The 26,911-nt window shown below is 32.0% G+C and overlaps 2 protein-coding genes across 2 annotated transcripts; both read left to right on the top strand.

Annotated features, from left to right (window-relative positions):
• Positions 1-3,740: 3,740 nt before the first annotated feature.
• On the top strand, positions 3,741-7,601 carry LOC122589191 (short-chain dehydrogenase TIC 32 B, chloroplastic). Its single transcript, XM_043761442.1, has 7 exons — positions 3,741-4,000; positions 5,613-5,844; positions 5,944-6,023; positions 6,456-6,609; positions 6,754-6,832; positions 6,957-7,044; positions 7,168-7,601. The coding sequence occupies exons 1-7, from the start codon at positions 3,781-3,783 to the stop codon at positions 7,404-7,406; spliced, it is 1,092 nt and encodes a 363-aa protein (XP_043617377.1). The 5' UTR covers positions 3,741-3,780; the 3' UTR covers positions 7,407-7,601.
• A 14,273-nt stretch (positions 7,602-21,874) lies between these two features.
• LOC122587033 (LRR receptor-like serine/threonine-protein kinase RGI3) lies at positions 21,875-25,679 on the top strand. The gene is made up of 2 exons (XM_043759102.1): positions 21,875-24,899; positions 24,984-25,679. Exons 1-2 carry the CDS (start codon positions 22,094-22,096, stop codon positions 25,445-25,447), a joined length of 3,270 nt encoding a protein of 1,089 aa, XP_043615037.1. The 5' UTR covers positions 21,875-22,093; the 3' UTR covers positions 25,448-25,679.
• Positions 25,680-26,911: the final 1,232 nt, after the last annotated feature.

Genomic DNA, 26,911 nt, shown 5'->3' with positions numbered 1-26,911 from the left:
CAGATTTGAACCTGTGTAAACCAAAGGCGAGCCCACATAAAGGGACTTATGTTATCCTAAGGCTTAACCACAAGACCTCATGTATGGAGAGATAGACTTTCAACCATTGAGCTAATGTTCAAGGAAAACTTTGAATTAGTTAGCATTAATGTTTCATTAATTGTAACATGAGAAGGGATGTGCATGTACGCCTACGCATATTTAGCTACAATGGTCAATGATATAAAGTAATACATGGATCGATCATATTTTTAATTAACTGAATAATAATACTCCAATTATCTTCATCTCCGCTATATATACATGTTAATGAAGAACGTTGAAAGTGGTACACAATTCGTCGTTGTGTTTATGATCCAAACAAACTCACCCAAAAGCCCAAATGCAAGTAAATTGGTTTGGTAATCAGTAAAAACCGAAAGTCACAACTAATGCACGTGTCTTTAATTTTAACAATAACTTTTTTTTCTTTTGTTTGTTTTTATTAGGCTTCATTAATGAACCAATTAATTAAATCAATGACGATGGGACGTGACGATGGGACGTTTGAATCAACAACTTTTTACTGCTTTTAATTTCGTGGTTAGTTTGATTGTAATTCAAATGGTTTATAAGTAGTTTCTTTTTTTTTTTTATGTTACCTACTTGTGTAATTGTTGTATACTAAATTTGTACTTTTGTATCTTTGATCTCTACTATTTTGTTAGTAGCTTTTTTATATAGTATATATATCTTTGCCGTTATAAAAAAATTTTAATCAATGACTAATAAGACAATATTGATCAAGCACTAGTATAAACTCAATCAACATTTCGTAATAAAATATTTTCGCGTCAAACACGAGCAAATAATATTATATTTTGTAAATTACCGTAAATTAACATTCAACTATTCAATGGACAAAAGACTAAAAAGGGATTAAGTGGGTGGAAATTTTGGACCATAAAGATAAAAGACAAGAAAAGATGTATACGTGAGTGACACGGTTGGTTGCACGCATGAAAAGCACTTTTAATTAATTTGTCCTCAATATTGTTTGGAAAAATGTACGTTTCCAAAAATATATAATTTGAATGCTATCATTTGACCTGTTTATACCCGGAAAATGCAAATGGGTCGAACGTAGTTTCATACCTGATAACAAACAATATAATGAGCTAGGGCCATGAATCATATTATGTGTTGACTAGCCGTAAGTCAATTAATGTTGATTTAGTAAATGATAAGATTTTCGAACAACATATATAGTGCTAACGAAAAAATGATAAATCTATATATATACTCTTTAATTAAGTAGTAATCTTCTCACCATTTAGTTAAAACAACCTCTAGATCTTACGAATTTATCCTTCGACTTTCTTTACTATTAAAAGTATACTCACATATTATACCTATAATATTTTTAGTGGACTTACAACAAAAATCCCGACCCCCAACCCTTTAAATATAACATTCTCTCTTTTACATCATATACTTTTATATTAATAATCACACATGCATGCAATCGTCGCCACCACCACCTGTTGCCCCCGCCCCCACCGCTAGAGTCATAGTCGTCACCACCATCACTACACGCGAATATTAGTTTAGTAATAATTTTCTTTAATTATTACAGTATCTCTTTAAATTTAACCTTAGATACGCATATAGCACTATCAACTATCAAACATATTAAATTAATTACATGTATCATTTTTAACGTTAAGTATCATTGTTTTCTAACATAAAATAAAACTATATATATACATGATATGGTAAAATTTAAGAAGGAAACATCTATAGATACACCTACCAATTCGTTATAAACATTCACTATACTTGAGGATACTAATTTACCGGTATCATATGGCTTATACAGGGTGGGTCGATGGGTATCTAATTGTGATACCGGGGTTAGGATTCCCCATTACCCTATACTTGAGTATACTAAAATTATATGGGAAGTATACTCATAAACACCCACCTTATAGAAAGTATACATATATATACTTTCGTATAATAGGTGTTTATGTCAAATTGAGATATTTATGTTGAATTACGGTGTTAATATAGCAGGAGCTAAAAAGAAAGACAAACTTATTAGGAATTGGGTTTTCATCTAGATGTGCACGTGTGAGAGAGAAGAAACAAATGAGTATGGATGTTACGCGGTTGTTTATGGGGCACACCCTTTTCTCAATTTCTTTCCGTTAATTATTCTAGTGGTTGGTGCATGGCCTAACATAATATATTTGGTCTTACAAGTTTTGGAGGTTTGTATAGATTGTGTTTGTTTGGTGAATATATATATATATGAATTATAAAATAGCAAGATAATTACCAAAGTTAAATGCGAAAATGACGCATTTGTCATGTAAAGCTTTGGATTTTAATAGAATATAGTGCGATGTGGAATAATCTTGTGGCCATACATCATGATGAGAGAACAATGCGTGTTTCAAACTAGATCACACATGTGTAATCTCATACGCATTATTATTTCTTCTTCTTCCAAATTCTTTAAGATACCAAAAAGGTGAAGGAGTGAGCTGAGTACGTACGTAGATAGTATCCGATATAATATCAGTAATATACTTTGCCCGGCTACTTTAATTTGTGAGTATATATATATTTTCTCGCCAAAACTTAACATTTGGTAATTAAGGTTATTTAGTTACTCTCTATGTCTATCAAGTTATGGTTCGATAACACACATACAGTTTTAAAACTTCGTTCGACTTTTTAATCTTTATTTTTATTTTTCACATGAAAAGATTTTCACATCGTTTTATATTTATATATTTTATATTAATATACATAGACATCGTAAAACTTGTGTAAAAAATTCACATTGATGATTTTTATTTTTTAGAACGTCAAGATCTTGTAAATTTAATTGTCTTTCTTGATTTAAATTAGAATGAACTTCTTTCATCACCGTGAAAGTCGGGCGACCGCTCCCTTATACGTGAATTGCTAGTGCAAGCTATCATACTCTACTTTCTACTATATTACACGAATATATTTTGGGATGAAACTAATAACTTTTGAAAATCATACCCTCAATAATTAATCCACCATATGAATGTAAGAAATGAGACTTTTGATGATTAACATACATGTATACATACATCACTGATTGGTCCGTAAAATATATCAACATAAATTAAATAATATTATGATTAAAAGGAAAAAAAAGGGTAAATGTGTGAGAACTCTCTGGTTCCATATACCGTTTTAGTACCCAGAGCGTATACCGTATAGAACTCATTTCCGGTAAGTCACCATCCCCACACATGAAATCACAAGATATAATTTCTCTATTTGCCTTTGACAAGTTTTGAACTTGTGACCTCTAGTCTTCATCTGTGAGCCTATGTGGTCACATGATATGATCGATGACAATATCACTAGGATTTCACCACATTGGTTTATATAGTTAAAAGAATATGTTACATTAACCTGAATAATCTGACTTTTATTTTTGTGTTGCATATTCCTATTTAACAGTATAGTAGACTATCAATGGTGTAGAAGATATTAAGACAATGTAGATAACATCAAGTGTAGAAAACAATATAATTACCAACTAGAAAGAACCGAACATTGTTAATCATATGTTCCTCCACTATTAATCACTTGCTTCAATTTCAAATAATTCACCTAGGCAATAAATACACAAGTCAAATATTTGACTTATATACTCACTCCAATTCCCACTCCCACTAATAAGTACGAGATATTGTTACTAGTGTGAAGGCCACCGGCCAGCTTATATATGGTGGACCATGGGATGGGAGAATGTTGAAACTTGCCATATATATTTGTGTGTGTATATTTAGTGTCATAGAAGTGGTGTGGAAGGTTGTGATAAAGCGTAGTAAACCAATTAGCATGAAAGGAACGGTGCGGTACTTGGCTGGGATCGCAGGTCAAAGTGGGTATGGATCAAAATCAACGGCTGATCAAGTTACTCAAGATTGTTCTTCCCTTCCTCCCAATCTTACTGCCATTGTCACAGGTACGTGCGTACGTATATATAGTAGTATATATTAATTCCTCTCCATCGATTATTTCCTTTTGCCGAAAAGCACGTACATACACTTGGTGTATTTTTACGTACGTTTAATTAATTAAGGCGATATCTGGCTATATATGTTTACTTGTTCAACGTTTGAATTGAACCATGAACTCTAGGCTCTAGCTAGCTAGCTTAGATTATTATATCTATATATGCCTGTAAAAATCTATAGTTATTATATGTATAGTACGTACGTACGCATATGAAGAAATTAATTAATATAGATAAAAAAAATAATCCTAGCTTGACTCGATCGACCTTCTCTGCTATTTGATGGTATTCTATCTAGCTAGACTAGCATCTAAATCCAAGCCCATTTGACTCTATATATTATGTGCTTATAGATCATCTTATCTTATATGTGGTAACTCGATCTTATATTTTACGGTGTGGCTATATATTGATCATACGTTAATTTTCTAACTTTGATCTGGTTTGAAATTTGATATAGCGATATTAATTAATTGCCAAGTACTATGGTACCTAGCTAATATTATTAGAAAGATGAGGTGTCATGAGGAAGGAGAGTCGATCGATCGGTTTGTAAGATAATTCATAGAAACCTATATAGATATATATTCTCACCAAAATCAAGGTTTCATTACTTAATTATATCTTTCACACGGGATTAGGAGGGAATGAATTCGAGTTTTTGTTTACGAGTATGATATTATTATAGGTTTGCTTTCGAATGTATATGCTTGTATATATAGTTTATAACTTTATAAACTTGGTTAAAAATTAAGTTAAATACTCTCTCTCTATATATATACTCGTATATATGAAGAGAATAATACTACCTTAGCTCAGTGGGGCCTTTATGTTTAGCAAGAAATGGTTTTGTCTTTCATGAATATCTTTTCTCATTGGTGTACATAATTTTATTCACTACTTTCCAGACAATCCCCATGACAATATCACAATCATGTTCACTCGGCCTTTTTATTTTGTTGTTGGCTTCATTCTTCCACTATTGCATATGACCTTTTTTTTCACAGTAATGTGGGGTCACATTTTTCTTTACTTGATATTTTTACTGTTTTGAGTTACTTCATATACGAGTATTAATTATGAGTAGTGATATTCATACAATAAAATTTAGCCATCTACAACAAAAATATAAAGTTTATTGCGCGGTGTATAATTGCATCATGCTATAATTGTTGTATATAGTTAAAATTTGTTGTAGTTATATCACTTCATATTAATTATAGTATATGTAATCTTTATTTATTTTGAGCGAGATAACTTAAAACAGTTGCTTAATTAAATACTTATAGTACTATACGACAACGAAAGGAAATGTATATTTTGGAAAGGGCGTGATATTCGTAATTTTTTAATTATATACCGCAAATATGTTTTATTGACTTGTACAGAATGATTTTATAACTATACTGTGTGGTAATTAAATATATCTAAGTTTTGTAATATGAATATCAATTCTCATTTTGGATTGCGGAAAAATTATTGTTCTGAGACGCTTAACAAGCTAGACGAACAACCACGTACATGTTGTTTATATTTCACCTTTTTGCTTTTCTAAATAAAGGGGCTACATCCGGGATAGGGGCAGAGACGGCACGAGTATTAGCAAAGAGAGGGGTGAGGATTGTGATTCCGGCCAGAGATCTACGAAAGGCAGCCCAAGTGAAGGAAAACATACAAAAGGAGCATCCCAATGCCGAGATTCTAGTTTTGGAGATTGATCTTAGCTCATTTGCTTCTATTAGGAAATTTTGTTCAGAGTTTTTGTCATTAAACCTGCCTCTTAATATTCTGATGTAAGTTACTTTCATGCATTCAAATATATATTACAAGGTTTAAACAATTTTGAATATTGATAGATAATATATATGGTATATATTTCTTTCGATCGATAGAAATAACGCAGGAAAATTTTCCCAAAAGTTGGAGTTCTCAGAAGACAAGTTTGAGATGACTTTTGCTACAAACTACTTAGGTAATTAATTTTTTTGAATTGTTTTTTTTCTGTTATTAATTATTTATATCATCAAAATATCACTTTATAATTAGTATTAAAATTAGTTTGAAAAGCTAAAAGAGAAAGTAACTTTAGGAAAATAGAGGTGAAAAACGAATTGAAGGTCAACTAACGTCGCATCGATTAGCACTATATATGAATAGTCGATGCACTTCAAATGGTGCTTGTAGTGTACCACCATGCATTATTAATAAATTTATTAAATGCGCGCAAAATAATAATGTAACAGTTAATAATTACGAGTAATTTGTTTGATCAAAATAATGTACAAATTAAAACTATATATATTGATCGAATTGAATACATATATGATAAATATTATTGTTGGCATGATATATTTGAAGTTTTGTTAAAACTGATAAAATTAACGTACGTACGTACGTAATGCAGGTCATTTCTTGTTAACCGAGCTACTGTTAGAAAAGATGATAGAAACGGCAACGGTGAGTGGAGTCCAAGGAAGAATAGTGAATGTTTCTTCAGTGATTCATACTTGGGTTAAAAAAGATCATTTCAGATTCACCCGAATGCTCCAACCAAAACAGTATGTGCCAAGCAAATTAATTAATTACTTTTCTATTTTCATTTAATTAATTTATACATCGACTGATATATACTTAATGATCGACGCACTCGCTGTACGTAATTTACCTACGTATACCATTTGTCTTCAATTTGTGATAAATAGTTATAATGGGACCCGAGCATATGCCCAATCAAAATTGGCTAACATAATGCATGCTAATGAACTCGCAAAACAATTGAAGGTACGTACGTACATACACACGTACTATTTAATTTATTATTTTATTTTTTTCACGAAATCAATCGATACTAGCCAATTAATTAATCGGTATATATATATACGTATTCGTTGGAATCAAATAACAGGCAACTAACGCGAACGTAACCATCAACTCACTTCACCCTGGGATTGTCAAAACCGGAATCATCAGAGATCATAAAGGCATCATCACAGGTAGCTATATATATAGATCCATCGATAAATATATATATAGTACAACATGGTATATACATAATGCAATCGTGGTTATATCTAATCGATCGAGCTTTGGTACGTACGTGTTGGATCTTCGATCAGATTCTATGTTTTTCATTGCTTCCAAGTTGCTAAAATCACCGTCACAAGGAGCATCGACCACATGTTATGTTGCTGTAAGCCCGAAAACAGCAGGGGTCACGGGGAGATATTTCGCAGATTGTAATGAGAGTGGTTGTTCTTGGCTTGCCAATGATGATTCCGAAGCACACAAGTTATATAAACAAACTCGGGCTCTCATCCATAAACGACTAGGACTCCAATTACCAAGATCATCTTGATCGATCATCGAAAATTACCTTTTATATATTATTCATAAAACTAAATATCATTGCTACTACTATATGTATCTAGCTAGCTAGCATGCATTTTGTATATGTGTAGATAGATATAAATGATCATGTATGTATCCCTACACGGCATGTGCCACGGCAAATTGAATGATAAAGTACGATCGACATGTTTAATTACTACCATACTACTACTAGTTCTAATACGCGTACGATGTACAATAGCTATATAAATTGTATAATAAAGAAAATTTAAATATTCTTCATACATGATTTATAAGTATGAAATAAATTATGGTTAAGGTAACCCGTTTATCAAACTAAGTTATAATAAACAATATTGATAAATATAATATATGTTTAGTTAAAATTTTAGATTTACATTAAATTTTTACAATCACATCAAAATCAGAACTTGTAAACATAGTGGATGACGGCTAATAACCTTGTGATTTCGGATCGTAAATTTAAATTTTTGAAGTTTTTATATTAATAACTTATTATAACTTTATAAGTAATATTAGTTGAAGATTGAGAAAAAAAATAGATAATTCTATTAATGTGAAATCTCTCAATCAAATTAATAAGGTTATAATTTGTTTTTTATCTATAAGTCAAGAGTTAGAGTTTAATTTTAAGTCTAAATTTTTTTTTTTTGAATCTATATACAATTAAAAAAAGTTAATTTAATTAAACTAATAAATTAAAAAGACACGTGTCAATCAAGTATTATGCTACATATTATTTTAAGAATATATCAAGTCTGTTTTAGTTTATTGTTAGATACTACTATTATAAAGGGCAGAATAATATTGCAAATTATTAACGTATCCTAATCAAATCCTAAACTGTAAATAACATATTTTGAATCTATATAGCCATTCCATATTATATTGTATGGATACACATGCATTACTGATTTCTCAATGTTAAATGTGTCTCAATATTAATTTTAGTATTTTTCTTTTTTTTCTTTCTAGGATGTAGATCATTTGTGATTTGTATTGTTTCATACTTTCATATGTACCCAAATAGCTCGTACAATAATATGCCTTTTAAGTTGTATCATAGTCTCTCGTTTATAGTGGATAACAGGCTCTTGTGTATAGCATTCTATAGATTGGTATACAAATAGAAGTCTAGCCAGAGATTTTAAACTAGAATGTAGAAATTAAGTTTTAAAATAGGGGGTTTATATATCCTAAGTTTCTAACCAGTTCCGTGTTCCTACATTATTTTTACACATGAAGTTTTGGACTGACCCAATTTAACTCAAAGTGTCTAAGACATGGGACATTCTATTATCAGTTCTTGTAAAATTTCATTTCATATCAACCATGTAAATCCGGGCCAAACATACATATTTTAGATCTTAAACATCAAAGTTATGCTAGTAGTATATAAAGGTCCCATAAAATAACATATAAATATTAAATAGTTATAATAGATATGATGATTTATGTTGAAACTTTTTAATTTATTGATATATTAAGGTCATCCACCAAATAAAACTTTCATATATGCCGCTCAAATATAAATCTGGTGTCATTTATATCAAGTTTAAATTGAGAAATAAACAATTTATAGTTTTTACAAATTGCGTAATGAACTTTAGTGTTTTTTTAAAGATCTGTTAAAAATGATACAAACAAAATATTCCCTTGAATTTTAGCCTTAATTTGAGGTGCATGTGGTTAACGTGGTATTTTTGATGACAGATCACTTTATAAGTTGTCCTTTATGAGTTCAATTTTCATATCTTTCATTTTATAGATATTTGTAGAGTTTTTCTGGATTTATTTGGTTGCCTTTATAAAAATAATATTCCCCGTATTAACTAGTTATCTTAAAAAAAGTATTCGTTGCCTTCAAAAGTTCAAATCCTCAAATTATATGTCATTCCAGTTTTAAAGGCCCATTCATAAAAATGGTTACAAACTTGAAAGGCAATCAAAGTTAAGCCTAGCCCATATATTTGAAAGCCTAGTACATAATTTAAGTCAAAACTAGGCCCTGTAGTGTGGAAAGAGTTTTTGTCAAATATTCAAAGCCCATATATCGAACTACTATACTCTCTCTAGTAGGCTAATAGCTAACCCATAAATCTTTAGAAAATGCTTTACAAATCTCTAATTCTCTATGTATATCTACTATAGAGGTGTACATATATGCAAAACCAACCGACAGGGATTGCAGAGAGAGCACTCATAAATTGTTAAACGATAGTGTGTTAATACGGGGAAATGAGCCTCAAAATTTAAGAATGACCATAGGTCTGGTTTGGGACGGGGAGTGCCAAATCCGAACCCAAAAACCCTATAAGACCCGAAGCAATGTTACAACAAATCACATCAAATAATTCAGGTTAACATGTCATAATAACAAAACTAACTTATCTTTTTTATTACGATAGTTAATTAAAAAAAAAACATAGATACAATATCATGAAACATGTCAATGTTCTGTTCCTTTGCGAATTACCTTGTTTTGTTGTTTCCACAAACGCCATCACCATGTAATAAGAATCACTTCTAATCGCATGTAAAGACAAATAATTCGGGAGTTATTTTCTGCATTTTGAGGCTCGAAAATAGTGCAAATGATCATTCTTCATTAAATTCTTTTTGACAAATATTTAAATCAAACTATCTATGATTTCAAGGGGAAATAATCCAGACATTACCTTGAAGACGAAATAATCTGAATATTACTACTTTTTTACAAACCCTTAATATGATTTTTTCTTTTTTCTTCTTTATAGTGGTATTTTAACTAAAATTAATATATACTATTCGTATTACTCTTATTTTTTTTCACATGTTTTACGTGAGTTTTGTAGTTTGTTTAAAAACCAGTATATGAAAAACGACCCATCACTAGCCAACGACACATTGATACGACAAAAAGACATTGCATTTGATTAGGACGACACAGGTGTGATAATGTGAAGGGTACCCTACGTTAAATATTACGGAGTATATTTTTATAGATATAAAGAATAAAGTGACTTTCACTTGAACTTTACTTCGCTACTATTTACTTAGATTTTTATGTTGGGGAAGGCTAGACGACTCCTTACATTGATAACAATTCCAAAGGGCTAGGGGAGCTGAAATAGTAGAATAATATCAAGAAACTAAATTTACAATATTACAATAAAAATAACTAATCGGACTAATTTGCTAGCTAGTGATGACGTGCGCCCTCCGGACATTGTTACGGACAATATATGGATTAAGGCTACGGAATCACACCCTTGTCCGTAGCGAGCTGTACCACAAGGTGTAGTGACGTCTTCACTCGCACATTACAGAAGTCGTACTACAGCTTAGCGAATGAGACAAAGTTTGTTATACAGTACGACACATCGAATAACGGTTCTGCCATAGAGACGTCATGGACCAAGGACCACCAGCTTGGCCCTTCCTTGTTGCCTATAAATACCTAGTCATCATCCCAACTTTGTGATAATTAATCCATGAAATCACGTACACACTCATTCACATACACTCAATACTTGGTAGCGTGGAAATGATACTTACTTCCACACCTATTGGGAACCGCTAACAAGTCCATTTCACATACAAATACATTCTAAGCAAGACCAAAATCCTTGTAAATTAAGCATAATACCAACAAATTTAGACCCGTGTAATTTTATGCTTAAACAAATAGACTTATAAATATATTCAAAAATCTAGTGGTAACATATTGTATATTTAAGTTTCGTTTAAAGAAAATCAATGACCTCATGCAATATCTCTTTTTGAATATTAGCAACTGATGGTGAAATATGTAGCATCAAATTTTTAATCAAGTTGGTAAATGCATCAATTGGTAGATATATTGACATCACATGCTGGTTGTCCACCGTAGCAAAAACAAGTTGATCTATTCTTCCAATTCTACGAACCTTATAAGAGTATAAGACCACCATGGGTGTTAGATATACTTAGTGTAATCGGAATTTAATGGTACTAATTAATTAATCAAAGGCACAATGCCATGAGAAAAAATATTTCACCAAGTGAAATTGGGTGAAATTCTTTTTCCAGATGCTAATTAATGCCAATGTTGCAAATTGTCGACACTCAAACGTTTGGTTTTTAATAATGAAACATGTAACCATATTAGTGAAGGTAATTTTGATTAAACAAAAAATGTTAGCTCACCTGTTTGGTAATTTTTGAATTGTAATTAACTTTTTATTTGAGCTAATATGCAATAATAATAAAATATAATTCTGTTCAACTCGATCCGCACACATAGTGTGCCTGGCATGTGGGTTATACAAGTTTGTGGAAGGGTAATTAATTGTCAAGAAACTGGTAATATATTAATTTTCAATCAAGAGGTGAAATACCTTCTTTGATCTAAAAAAGGTAATTAATTCAAGGTTTATATAAAAATGGGTATTCGTTACGTATTTTCAATATTCGTTCAAATTAAACGTACGTGTCTTTACACATAAACTTTCGTTAACTACGTAATATACTACTCGTAATATATGACTGCGGGAATCAAAAAAATTACGTGGCATCTAAATACATACATAAACGACTAAATTTAAGATAAATGAACATGATCGAGTCGTGATGTATGTATTCCGCATATCGACAAAAAATGAATTAATTACTTCTGTTTTAGTGATCGAAAATATTTTACCTCGATCTTAATCCAAAAAATCAAATCGATTGTTCGTTTAGTGACAAATAAACCCTTGTTAGAACTATGAGTTAATTATGATTATATATATGATAAGTGATTATTATATATACGTTAATGTGTTCTAAAAATGATTAAATGCATTAGTTTCTATAAGAATGGTCTTACTTTGATGTATATCGTGCAAGCATAGGTTTTTGTTATAGGAGTGAATAAAAGGATGTTCTCTAGAGCAAGCGAACGGTACGGATTTCGCCAACAACAGACTCCTCCTTGTTTGACAGCTCTTTCAACATCACGACGTATCTTGGCCAATATTCCGCCACCAGCCTTTCGCTTTTTACAGCTGATGTAGTAAAACTTCCGGCCACTGCTTCCACGGCAAGATGGGTCCTAAGCTAAAACGGATAAAGTGATGCAAAGTAATTGAAGTTAGCATGCGAGACGGATGAAAAAGACCAAAAACGACTTTAGGCAGAATTAAGTGAAGTTTAAGGATGAAGTTCGGGAGATTTATGAAGGAAGATCTGGAGCTGAAACAAGAAAACACGAACAAAGCGGAGTAGCCAGCGCCTTCAAAAGAGTTCCCAGCGGCGCTGGGTACATAGTCAACGCCACTGGGGCTAAGTCGGCAGATTTAGGATTTTTCGTATTTTGCCTATGAATACCGCATTATAAACCCTAAAAAGAGATCAGAGGTAAATAGGTCGAAAGTGACGGCTAGAGTTCAAATAATAGGGTTTCTCAATCATTCCAACCATCATTCCATTCATGCATCAAAGATTTTCTTCATCAACCATTGAAGATTGAAGATGGAGATCGATGTCCCAGTAAATCTAGGTTGTCTCTCCCGATGAACAATTGTTGATTATTTATTTGATAAATTTTATATTCAGTCGTGTAAACATTGAAGTTGAATTGTGGTTCATATGACTGATTGAATATTATTCGTTATTACTTGATTTGGATTTTTCTAAGACAATCTATTACGAGTTAACGGTTTGTGCTGAGTTCATTAGCTTTAGGGATTACTACAGGTCGTATAATTAGCACAGATTGTGCCCAAAATTGTTCTTGTCAATTAATAAAAATTATGTCTATGTGATTTTGAATATATATTCGGTAAAGTTTATCAAGTGAATTAATGTGACTATTGGGATTCGGGAGTGATGCTTTTTCCAATCACTGTTTACATCTTATAATTTACTTCTTGCTTATTTAGTTTAATTTGCATATTCTTTGTAGTTTATTAAAATAAGTTTTCTTATTATTCTCAAACCAACCGAAATTGTTCAAACTTGACTATAACTAGTATAAGGTATTTAGATTTATTTTTTATCGGTACTTCGACGTCGATCAATATATATATATATATTTCCGGTAGAACAGAGAGAAAGAAATACACTTAATTTTCGATCTGCGTCATTGAACTTATTTCAGGTGAAATGGGTTATGGGTCTGTGAGTCGTAAGAGTTGGTGGGTAGATCTATTAAAAAATTTATACAAGTTTATAATTATTTCTAGTCGGATCGAGTATTAATAGCCACAATATGTTATACTAAAATATATACAAGTGTTAAAAGTTTATCTTAACATTATCTTCGATTTCATACTAAACTTCATCTTTGTTAAGACTTATATTTTTCACAATATACGATACAAGTACAAGATTATTTGTAACCTGGTCATCGACTAGTATTAATCTAATTTGATTGGCTAGCTAGTTCAAGTTCTCAAAAGTAAAGCTAAACTGATAATGTAATTTATAGAAAAGGCTCTATAAACTGAAATGCGTTACTTCAAGTTGTTGAAAGCAACGTAGCCACTTTAGTTGATCTAAACGAGAATACGAGATTATTAATGAAAAATGTCTTTAGAGCCGAAAGATTAAAAGTTAACCTTAAAACAAGGCAGGAGCTGGCTTTCCAATAAATACAACCAACAAGTTCTCTCGTTACAAATCTTTATCAAGAAGGATTCATTTTTAAACTATTTTTAAAAATAATTATGATGTGTCATGTTTATAAATTTCTTCAAATGTTTTTATCTATTTATGATGTTATATTTAATCAAAAATCTTTTTAAAGATAAATAGCCTATTAAATATTTTCAAAATGTTTTCTTTTATTTATGATGTCTACAAATTTATTCTTTTATTCGAATCAAAGTAAATTCTTTTTAATATAATATTATAAAATGTCTTTTTATATTTTGTTAATGCAATATATACTAATATATATAAATTATTATGTTAACTAATTTAATATCTTCAAACCGAGTTATAATATATCAATAACAAAAATTATATACACTTTTTAAGATTTTTTTTGCTTTTAAAATTTTAGTAAAATGCCCGGGTTGAACCCGAGTTGATTAGCTAGTATATATATAAATAAAAATAAAAAAGAAAGCAAAGGCACCACTTGCAATATATGGAGATACTGTTGGATAGTGGAAAAGATGTGTTACTTGTGTAGTGAAAAGATGGAGAAAACAAACAGAGAAGGAAAGATCGTCAATATCATGCTATAAATGTACGTAGTTGATGATACATCATTGATACTATTTTTAAAATAGTTATGTAAACAAATTTATAAAAGGAATAAAGGATACAACGATATTTCAGAATCTTAATATAATAAAAAAAAGTTATCGATTATTAAGATTAATTATTAACTAAAGAACCTCCAACGAAGTAGGTTTGAATCCAGCGGAGGGAAATGATTTTCTTCCAATTAAATGTCGTATTTTCAAACGATTTAGTTGGCGGTTTTCCCTCCTATTAGATATTGGAGGTGAGAAAGCTCTTTATTATGGACCCGTTCAAGACAACGTATTTTATACCATATGCTGCAAGTAATCCACACATTTCAATATAAAATTTTTTTACTATAACACAGACCCGGATAAAACAACGTAAGTCAGATCCATGTTGCGAACAAATGATCCATATCTTTCAAAAAAAAAAAAAAAGATGGAGATAGTTTGACGGCAGTGTGGCGGCCAGTTGGGCCCACCCCTATTTTGGTATAATCTAATATTTTTAAACTTTAAAAGTAAATTTTAAATCGCTTATAAAAGTAAATAAGTACAATGGGTAAAACATAAAACTACTGCATTAAATAGCTCCCCTCAAAATATATATTCTGACTCGGTCTGTGCAGAGGCGGCTTTACTATATACATAGGTTAAGCATGGGCCTAAGGCCCCCAAAATACATAAGCCTCCATTTTTATATTTTGAGCTTAATGTTTTAGACTTTAGACTTTTTATGTTATATGTTATTACTAGAGAAGGGTAACAATAATGCACAAGAAATAAATAGGCAATTAAACTTTATTGCTTCATGTTTGACCTTTAGAAAAAAAGACACCATACAAATAAAGTTACAACCATCAAGGGAAAAAAGCGAAAAAAAAAACCCTAACTATTAAGAAAAATCCAATAGCTGATTTTCACTCTGATTTCTTAGTGCTTAAATCTTTATTATATGAAAGACTTTCTCCTAAAAATGGTGAATAATATTGTTTCTTTACGTTCATTTCACATAGCAGCCTAGTATATAAGATGAATTACTTTTTCTTTTTTTTTTTGAATTTTTGCCTTTTGTGTTTACTTTAATTTGTATGTTAATCAAGTAGGCCCCCAATATTAATCTTGTTTAAGGCCCCCAAAAAATTTAAGCCGGCACTGAGTTTATGTTAACTAACCAAGAAAAAAAAAACTCTTAGCAAAATGAAAACCCTCGCACATCACTTCAACATATATCACATACTTTAAAAATTGTTCTTAAAAATTATGCACTACTTCCCGACCATTCTTTAACTTTCTAAATCATAATTGTAAATTGATGATACGACCTCTAAAAGTTGGCACTAAAAGTATTAAAGTGAACGACCTTGTAAATTCAACCATATACCCCACTAAAGCATTATGGTGAATTCAGAATTCGTGATAGCCTTCAAAATCACCATACTGTATAGCTATCATTCTTTTATTAATTATTTTAATTTAATGATTTTTTTTCCATCTTATAATAAACAGACTTTATGTGTAGTGAATATTGATATATATTGACATTTTTTTGATAGTACATGTTATAATTGTAATGTAATGTAGTGTAATATATATACATTACAAGTTATATCCGTACGTACGTATTAAGCGGGGTTTTTTATTTTATTTATTACTGTGTATTATTTATTTTTTTGGCAAAAAGAAGTCATCTAACATCATACGTGGTCATCAGACTTGAGCGCATATACATCAGTGGGAGGTACAATTGTTCAAATGCTTCCAATCCTTGAGTAACTAACATTAATTGAATCCTACTTAATTGGCTACATGTGGATTATGGTGTATAAGAGGTATTAAATTTGAATGGTAAAAAAAAATATAAGTGAGAGAAATGAATGGTTACAAATGATTCGGATAATATTCACTTTTGTGGTATTATATGAGTATTAAGCAAATCTATTTAACAGATTAAGACCATCTTTAACTGCTCACTTTTTCATCAACATTTTTTTTTGTCACATTAGCAGCACCTCTACGTTGTCTATTTCTCTTAACTGTTCATTTTCAAATTTAATACCTTACTATATCACACAATCCATGCAATTAGTATGTTTGAAATAGGTCTAAGAATACGATAAAGTTAAGGAAAATGAACAACCTATTACATGCTTAAAAACTTGTACATTATATATTAAAAACCGCTCCCTGATTTTTCTAACAGCAAGGTACAAATTTAATGCACCCAATTAGTTTTTACTGACAACCTTAAGGGCTGTCACTAACAAAACCCTAAAGTAAATTGACATGATCAAGAGAATGATATGGATAGAAAAATAAAAATCATATTCCAGGTATCCAATATTTCAATTAGAGTTACTTTAATGTGTATATATTATATATATCTAGAGGAAATGTTAGGTAAAACAGACAGTACCTATCTTATGTAAAGCAGAGGAATTTTGTAAAATTCAGGGGGCTATGTATGTTTGTCAAATCCAAAAGTTTAATTTTAACTTTTTTAAAGTGGCAGTATCTAAGCTTAAATAAAGTTTACAGTACGGATCATTTTCTCATATATCTATCCAACTATGTAGACTAATTGAAAAGAATGATTTTCCGATGCATGGTATTGTCATCGCAAAATTCCCAACATGTTTAGAGACGTAATTACGTCATGACATCGTAAGAGAAATTGACTTTGACCGCAAAATTACTAAAGCTATCTCCAACGCTAAGGACGCCCTTAGGCGTATTTGAGCTGCCACATCATATCCTTACAGATTTTTATACATTCTTACAAATCCTTCAAATCTTATAATTTTATCTTCAACCATACAAACATCCTTACATATCCTTTTACCTCCACTAAAAACAAAAATATATTAGGTAAGGACAAGTAAGGAATGCCCTTAGGTAAGGGCGTCCTTCAAAATTTTTTTAATTTTGAACAAGCTTCAACGACAAATGATATCCAATAAGAGACGTTTAGCCACCACTTTGCGATGACATGTTGTTGCTAAATGAAAAATTGACTTCCAAAGTCAAAAGGCAAATATATTTTGTAGTTCAGCGGAATTTTAGGGACGTCAAAAATCGTTTTATTGTAATATTACTAGTTACTGATTCTTTCATAGAAAATCTCAAACATTTCTTATACTAATACTTCTTAATTTATAATATTGTTGGAACTTACTCCTGTTAACAAGATCTCATTTTAAATTCTAGTATCACATTATATATATAGGTTTTAGGTAAAATAAAACAAGAATTAAAGTAAAACAATGAATGAAAATTATTATGCATCATGAAAATCATCGTGCATTTTCGTGCATCATGAAAACAAGTATTAAAGTAAAACAATTGGTTCGTGAATCTTCGTGCATCAATTTAACCATGATCAAAGGGTCAAGAGCTTATCTTATTTGTTTACTTTAATACTTGTTTTACAATACCTAACCCATATATATATATAAGACTGTTGGGTATCTAAGCTAAATGTGGAACACTCACATATTGTTTTTTTAATCCATAAAAATCATGGGCCCATGCCTTTATTCATTAAAGAAATAATAAAATATTAGTATGTGAGGGGTTTCACACCTAACTTAGGTGTTAGACAGCTTTATATTCTATTTTCCCTATATATATATATATATGAAACTTTAAAGGATTATATATAAGACCTATAAGGAATTTTCTCATAGACTGGATGTTGAAGTTATATACATATACACACATAGTAATACTGGTATTTAACTAGTATATATTAATTATCATGTGACACCCTCTAATCCAATCTCGTGCTTAGATTCCCCTAATTGGGTATACTTGAAAGATAATTTAAGTAAAATAATACCCATACTACTCCATAACATGGATGATGAAGTATAACAAAATCCAAATCATATTCTCCACATACCTCTTGTCACGCGACATCACGTGATCCCACCTCCCTTAACCTTTTCCTAATGTTATATAATCATTTGTCCTAATAATATGAAAATGTATTTGAAAGTGCGAAGAACAAAAAGGATCGAATCTTTGGTATAATAATAATAATAATAATAATAATAATAATAATAATAATAATAATAATAATAATGTGAATGTTGTGTTGTCACTTGTTTAAATTGGATGAAAAACTACTCACATACTAATTTTTTAATAATGATTAAATGACTAGAATGGGATGGATAGCATAAAATAGAGTAACATAGTTTTGACCAAATCAGAGCAATTCCGGTTAGATCATTATATTGCTGGTGTGTGCTATATTTTTATAATTGGTACTAAATAATATATAAATAAAATGCACGTTAAACAAAACTACAAGTACCGTTTGCCTTATTGATTCGTAAGTAGAAGTCTAATTACATCACATGATTTTTTTATTTTATATTATTTTAATTTAATTACTGAAAAGGGGGGAAAGTGCAAGGTTAATTTAAAAGGAGGGGATGGATTTTGTAATTAAGTAGCTTTTTGTCTGATTACATGAACTTTCAAGTGGATTTAACAGATCTGTTCGATAAAAAAAAAAAAAAAATCGAAATGTTGTAAAGGCATTGTTTTTAACTCCCTGTAGATGTAGATCTAGATCCAATGTGGCAGGATTTGCAACGGCTGCTAATTAACTTGGCTTAGCTACATCATTAGTACGTACTTAAGATACAATAGTGTACTCATTGCTGAACCACCATATATCAGTTTTAGTACGTAACTGTTAAGATACCCTACGTAGACTATATATGTTTTATATTTTAAAATTCACGGATGCTAACGAAAATTATATTGCTATTAAAAATCGTGTATGAAACTTAATTGGTTCAAACTCTAAAGTCAGAAAATGACTAGATTTGAACCGGGACCAGTTGAATATAGTTCAAGTCTTGGCAGTTGGCACAGGACGTGAAAAGTTTTTATTGTCATTGGTGTTCGAGGAGACATGGCTTGTTTGCAGTTGCCAGCCAAATTTTTAGGGGTTTTTTTCCCCACTTTATTAGTTCTAGTTCTTTATACGGTTATATAATATAATATGTATGTATATGTATATGTATATTTGTTGTGTATATGTGTTGTGGATGTAGCACAACATTAATATAAGAAGAAATAATTAGATGCTAAACAATTATTGAGTATCCATATAAAAAACGAAGATTTTTGATACGATTATTTATTATTTTCCTACCAACGACTTGGTGATCAATCTATTTGATAATTCACAGATTCGTATATGTTAGTACCAAACTATGTGGAAATATGGATCTAAACATGGGTGTGAATTTTTATATGATTCCAAATCTAAAATTTGATAATTCATCCATAATCTATTCTATAGATTCCAAATCTTTTGTTTGACTCCTTGAACATTGCCACGGGTTATCATTATTTACTACTACTAATTCTCATAAAAAAAATATATTCTATTGTATAAGTTAGCTAGACAATATGAAATATCAAATAAAATAATATGACACCGGCCTCGATATGTATTCCTTAGGCACTTCAAACTCGATCCAAGATATATTCTAACATAATACTCCGTAACCTTTTCGGTTAACTCAAAAACCCTTAAAATATTAATTAGTACTCAAACATGAAATCATTTTTAACAACTTACGAGTGAATGTTTACACCTTTGGGCGGTATATATTTATACTAATCCTAATATCCGGATTGTCTGTATGATGTACAATATCTATATAAATTGTATCATAAAAAAATTTGAATATGATTTATATATGATTCGTGAGTATAAAATATTATGAAAATAAATATGAAGATGTCACGTATGAAAAATTATGTGGCAAATTCTAAAGGTAATTTTGAGTTGAAGTTAATAGTTTTATAAAGATAGGATAACTATTGTTTTATTATGATATAGATATAGATAGATATAAGTAAGTATAAGTATATATGTAGATTAATTTTAATTTTACCGTATATGATAAGATTTCAAATAGGTAATTTTGTGTAAAACTCATACTCCGACCAAGGTATTAAATTTGGTGCAAACTTTGGATAAAATTTGACTCTAAATTTGGTACATTGTCAACGGAGAAGATCGATTCAGATATATGCAAACTAACCGATATATTTTTGTGATCGTTTCTAAATCCTTTCATAACCATCTTTTAGACATTTTTAACTAGGGATCGATTGAAGGTTGTGGTATTCCATTATATCAAAATGTCACAAAGTTTCATTCTAACTCTTTTTTATTAAGGTCACTAAAACTTGAAAAAATACTTATGCATATTGAGAGAAAAAAAAAAAAAAAACTTTTTCATTTGGACCTTAAACATTTTTCACGCTAATAGTGTAGTGTAAATATTGATTTTACATGATATGTTACTTATTTATGAAGAGTATCTTTTATGCATTGTCTTCTTTCTTCTCACTGATTCACCTAATATAGGTGAAGATTTTGGCTCAAAGAATCAAAGTTTCAAGGACAAGGTATGTATCTATTTTCGAATAAAGTTAGGAGAAGATTGTACGTGTTAAAAGGATATCAAAAACATATAAAGTCCTTCACATGTGATTGTGATAAAAGTCATGTACTAAAAAAATACTACACTCAGATCTCTGCCTCTCTATTTTTAAATCAAATTAAACCAATGTGGACCCTATTTGTTCATGCATTTGGAACTTGTACTATACAGTTCTTCAATGCATCAATAGCTTTTATGATGATTGTGATAAAATGTACTTCCTTCATCGGAATGCATGTACTATGTTACAATAAGGATTTATGTTGCATCTTTTTCATCGCACATAATTTGCATGCATATTTGACTCAGTTTCTAAATGATTTGACAGTATGACTTGATTGTTAGTTAAAAAGGTACTCGTATATGACAGCATGAAAAAATTAAAAAGTTTGAAATGGATAGATGACGGTATGAATTTTAGTTCCTCAAATTTAGTTTTAGATTTGATTTATAGTACTTAATACATGTGGCGTATAAATCTCCAATTAACTTCGTATTGCACTATTGTAGTACATGATGGTTGCTCTTAAACCCATGAATGAAGCATTATCAAAATGGAGATATATAATTAATGTAAGTTATTGTTTTGTATTTATCATAGATGAAACATCCAAAACTTAAAGTTTACATCACTCACTCTCCACTTTCTTGTAGCCCCATGCTACAATAAATAATGCCAATTAACAGAAAACAACTATATATAATATAATTCCTGATATATACTCGTATACGAGTATTTTTTTTTACTGTAAACATAATGGCCTAGCTGTCCTTGGATCCGCAGATTCTGGGTCTCTCACTCACTATAACCTCCTTTTCTTCATATTTTTATAACACTCAGAAAAGAAAGAAAAACCCACCCCCACTAAACTAATCCTCCCACAACTCCACAAGACAAATGATTTGGTTTTTCTCACATTGTTCCTCCCTAGGCTCATCCCCTTCTTTCCCCTGCCTTTCATCGGAATTTGCAACATTTTTGTAATTCTTCTATTGTTGTAATGCCTGTCTTTCAAGCCTTCTTCTTTTTACTCTTCATTTTTAATATTCCATATTGTTCTTCTCTTAGCCCACAAGGTGAAGCTCTTCTTTCATGGAGAAAAACCTTAAAAGGACAAAATTTGCAAGTGTTGAATAATTGGGATTCAGCTAACGCAACCCCTTGTGGGTGGTTTGGTATCACTTGTGATGTTAATAATAATGTTGTTGAGTTGAGTTTGAGCTATGTGGATTTACTTGGAAGCATTCCTTCTGATTTCAGCTCGTTGACGAGTCTCAAAAAGCTTGTGCTTTCGGGAACGAATCTTACTGGTTCGATCCCGAAAGCAATTGGTTCCTTACAGAACCTTAACATATTGGATTTAAGTGACAATGGGTTAACCGGCGAAATCCCAAAAGAGCTGCGTGATCTCTCTAAGCTGGTGGAGCTTTACATCAACACGAACAGGCTTACAGGTTCACTTCCCAATGAAATTGGGAACCTCAAAAGCCTGGTCGTGTTGACATGCTATGACAATCAACTTGATGGAAGTATTCCATCAAGTATTGGTCAGCTGAAGAATCTTCAGGTGATCAGAGCCGGCGGAAACAAGAACATGGAAGGCCCGTTACCAAAAGAAATCGGTAATTGTACTAGTTTAGTAATGTTAGGTGTCGCGGAAACCAGCTTATCTGGTTTCCTACCACCAACAATTGGCAATCTAAAAAAACTCCAAACCTTAGCCATTTACACCACCTTACTTTCTGGCCAAATTCCAATGGAGCTCGGTGACTGCACCGAGCTCGAGAACATATACTTGTACGAAAACTCGCTCTCGGGCTCAGTTCCTAGTTCATTAGGCAACCTAAAAAACCTCAAAAACTTATTACTATGGCAAAACAGCTTAACTGGAATCATCCCACCCGAGCTAGGAAACTGTTTACAGCTTGTGCTAATCGATATTTCCATGAACACGTTAACCGGAGTCATTCCTGTAACGTTCGGGAACCTGACATTATTACAGGAGCTCCAGCTGAGTATGAATCAAATCTCTGGTTCGATGCCGACTCAGCTAGGAAACTGTACAAGTCTGACTCATATTGAACTCGATAACAATGCAATTACCGGTACCATTCCTTCTGAAATCGGAAACTTTGAAAACCTAACTCTGTTATTTTTATGGCAGAATCATTTAGAAGGTGCAATACCTAGTTCAATATCCTCATGTCAAAATCTAGAAGCGGTTGATTTGTCTCAGAACTCGCTGACTGGACCCATTCCTAAAGGTCTTTTTAATTTACAGAATCTAAACAAGTTGTTGCTTTTAGGTAACGATTTATCGGGTGAGATACCTTCAGAGATAGGAAACTGTTCATCGTTGATTCGTTTTCGTGCTAATAATAATCATTTGGTTGGATCCATTCCACCCGAGATCGGTAGATTAAGGAATTTAAACTTCCTTGATCTCGGGTCAAACCGGTTGACTGGAATCATTCCGTTAGAGATATCCGGATGCCAGAATCTTACCTTTCTAGATTTGCATTCGAATTCGTTATCCGGAAACTTACCTGCTAGTTTAGATAAGATTGTGTCCCTCCAGCTTATAGACGTATCCGAAAATGACATTGAAGGTGCTTTGAGTCCGAATCTCGGATCACTTGTTTCTTTAAACAAACTCGTGTTAAGTAGGAACAGGTTTTCTGGTTCAATTCCGTCGGAAATTGGTTCGTGCATGAATTTACAGTTACTTGATTTGAGTAGTAACGATTTTTCCGGCGAGATTCCAGCGAGTTTAGGTAAAATTCCGGCGTTAGAGATTGCGCTTAATCTTAGTTGTAACAAACTCTCCGGTAAGATACCGGGGGAGTTTGCCGCTTTGGATAAGTTAGGAGTACTAGATCTTTCTTACAATGAACTTTCTGGAGATTTACAAAATCTCGTGGACCTTGAAAATCTCGTGGCTCTTAATATCTCGCATAACGATTTTAAAGGTCACGTGCCCGATACACCTTTTTTCTCGAAATTACCACTTAGTGTGATGTCGAATAATCCTAAGTTGTGTTTGGCTGGAAATGAGTGTACCGCGGATAGCGGTGGGGGTTCGGGACGAAGCAAGGGTGCTCGGGTCGCGATGGTGGTGTTGATCTGTGTCGCGTGTGTTTTGTTATTAGCTGCATTTTACATTATACTTGCTGGGAAAATGCGTGCTCGGGAGCATGGTTTTGATGACGCTGACGTGGAGATGGGACCACCATGGGAGATCACTTTATACCAAAAACTAGACTTGTCAATTGCTGACATGGCAAAATACTTGACACCTGACAATGTAGTGGGCCGGGGTCGGTCCGGGGTAGTTTACCGGGCCAATATCCCATCGGGGTTTCCTATCGCAGTAAAAAGGTTTGTGTTGTCAGAGAATTACTCTGCTGCAGCGTTCTCATCGGAAATTGCCACCCTGGCACGTATCCGCCACAGGAATATTGTTCGTTTGTTGGGTTGGGCTGCCAATGGTAAAAACAAGTTGCTGCTTTATGACTTTCTGCCTAACGGTACGTTGGGCACCATGTTACATGAAGGTAACATCGAGGTGGTTGAGTGGGAAACAAGATTTAAGATAGCTTTAGGCGTGGCCGAGGGATTAGCCTACTTACACCATGACTGCGTGCCACCGATTCTCCATCGTGATATCAAGGTGGAGAACATATTGTTGGGCGATCGAAATGATGCCTGTTTGGCAGATTTCGGGCTTGCCAGATTGGTTGAAGACGACAACGCTTCATTTTCAGTGAAACCTCAGTTCGCAGGCTCCTATGGTTATATGGCTCCAGGTAAATTGCTTATCTTATTAAGTTTATGTAGTTGCTTATGATGTGAACAAGACTATTTACTAAATGACTATATTTTGTTTGCAGAATATGCTAGCATGTTAAAAATTACTGAAAAGAGTGACGTTTTTAGTTATGGAGTAGTACTTTTAGAGATCATAACCGGGAAAAAACCAGTTGACGAGTCATTTCCTGAAGGGCAACATGTTATTCAATGGGTTCGTGATCACCTCAAGAGCAAGAAAGATCCTGTACACATAATAGACGGAAAGCTACATGGCAATCCTGACTCACAAATACAGGAGATGTTACAATCCCTTGGAATAGCTCTCTTGTGTACAAGCAATCGACCTGAAGACAGGCCCACAATGAAAGACGTGGTGGCGTTGTTAAGAGAGATCAGACACGAGCCTACAACGGCAAATGAGGCACATAAAGAGACCAACAAGTCACAAAAAGACTCAAGTGGTCTGTTTTCATCATCCTCAGTAACCCCGGCTCAGTTTTTCGTTCAAGGTTCATCAAATACCTCGCTTGCTTACTCATCCTAATCCCAATTCATATGAAGATTGCAACAATAAAGTCCTAGATTTAGTTGATATATTAGCATTGTAAAAATGTTAAAAGAAGTGTGCTTTTATTATTCATTTTTTGTAATTTTTAGAGATTAGAAAATACAGAACAAGTTGGGAAAGGGATAGAGCCATAGAGGGCCATTCCTCAATTGAAAATTCTAATTATTATAAACAAGAATACAACTTCCCTTCTGTTTGAAGTTTATCATTTTCTGATTGTGGACGGGTGCAAATTGAGAGGGACAATGTCTCTTATAATTGAGTCACAGATATCACTGTCAAACTTTTAACACTTATGAATGGTTCATAATCTTTGATATTTCTAATTTATAGTTGTATGAGATAAGATTCGCCGACATATGATAGGGAATTTGATCATTAAACAAGAACTTCGATTACAATAATCAGAGTTGGTTCTTATAGACTCAAAGATTTAGCCGATACTTACAGCGTTTCGTTCTTTAGCTTTTCTTTGAAATGGATAGAGTTTACTTAAGATTATAAGTTATCTCAGATGCTGTAAATTAGCTGATTATGAACTACTCGTATTATCTTTAATGTTTATCATTTGTAACTTAGGTTATGATTATAATGTACAAGTATCTGCTCAGAGTTTGAGACTAAGATTGTGTAAATGCCAACTTGACAAAATGAGTCGTTCCTGTAACAAGTATTAGTAAACAAGGGCTAATCAAGAATACATCTGCAATTCTCATTACAAAAAGTATCGACTGTTCTGTTACCTCCAAATCAGCACAAGTTTTTCCTATAGATTTTGTACTAAGTTAAGTTGTGTAGCACACTGCAGGCCATGGAAATAAAGAAATATCAGACACGAAAGCACGTGGATATGTGTGGTTTAAGAAAGCATATGGAGATGTGTATGGTTTAAGAAAGTGAAGTGAAAACTTATCAACAAAAATAGAATCAGTCATACGTTTTGGGTAGGACTAAGATATGTTTGGAAATTCCCAAATAGGCCTCTCTTCTTGTTTCGTAGCTCTTAAACAAATCTAATATTGAGTATTGCTTTAAAAATACATCAAGTGTTACTCTCTAACCAATTCAAAAACTTTCTAAACATATTTAGTAATGGAAAACAATCTCTTTGCTTCAGTTTAACTTTTACTACCATATAATGTGCAGTGCATCCCCACAACAGAACAAATACAATAACCTGTCCAAAATGTCAAAATCAAAGTATACATAAAAAGAAAATGGAATGTTTTAAAACAAAAAGCAGAGAGATACACAAAAGCAATGATCACAATATTTGCATTGCATCAAAGCCTATCCAATCAACAAGTGATTGAAAATAAGAAAGACCCCATTTCGGTTGGATGACGGATCGTGTCATACTCAATGAAGGAGTACAAGGATGTTGTTTGATATGAGTTGTATAGCTTGTTTGTTTACTTGGCAATTTTCACAAAATCCTTT

Source organism: Erigeron canadensis, chromosome 2 (assembly GCF_010389155.1).
Source record: "Erigeron canadensis isolate Cc75 chromosome 2, C_canadensis_v1, whole genome shotgun sequence".
Lineage (NCBI taxonomy): Eukaryota > Viridiplantae > Streptophyta > Magnoliopsida > Asterales > Asteraceae > Erigeron > Erigeron canadensis.
Note: the sequence above shows the minus strand (reverse complement) of the source record. Positions and strands in the feature narration are given on the sequence as shown.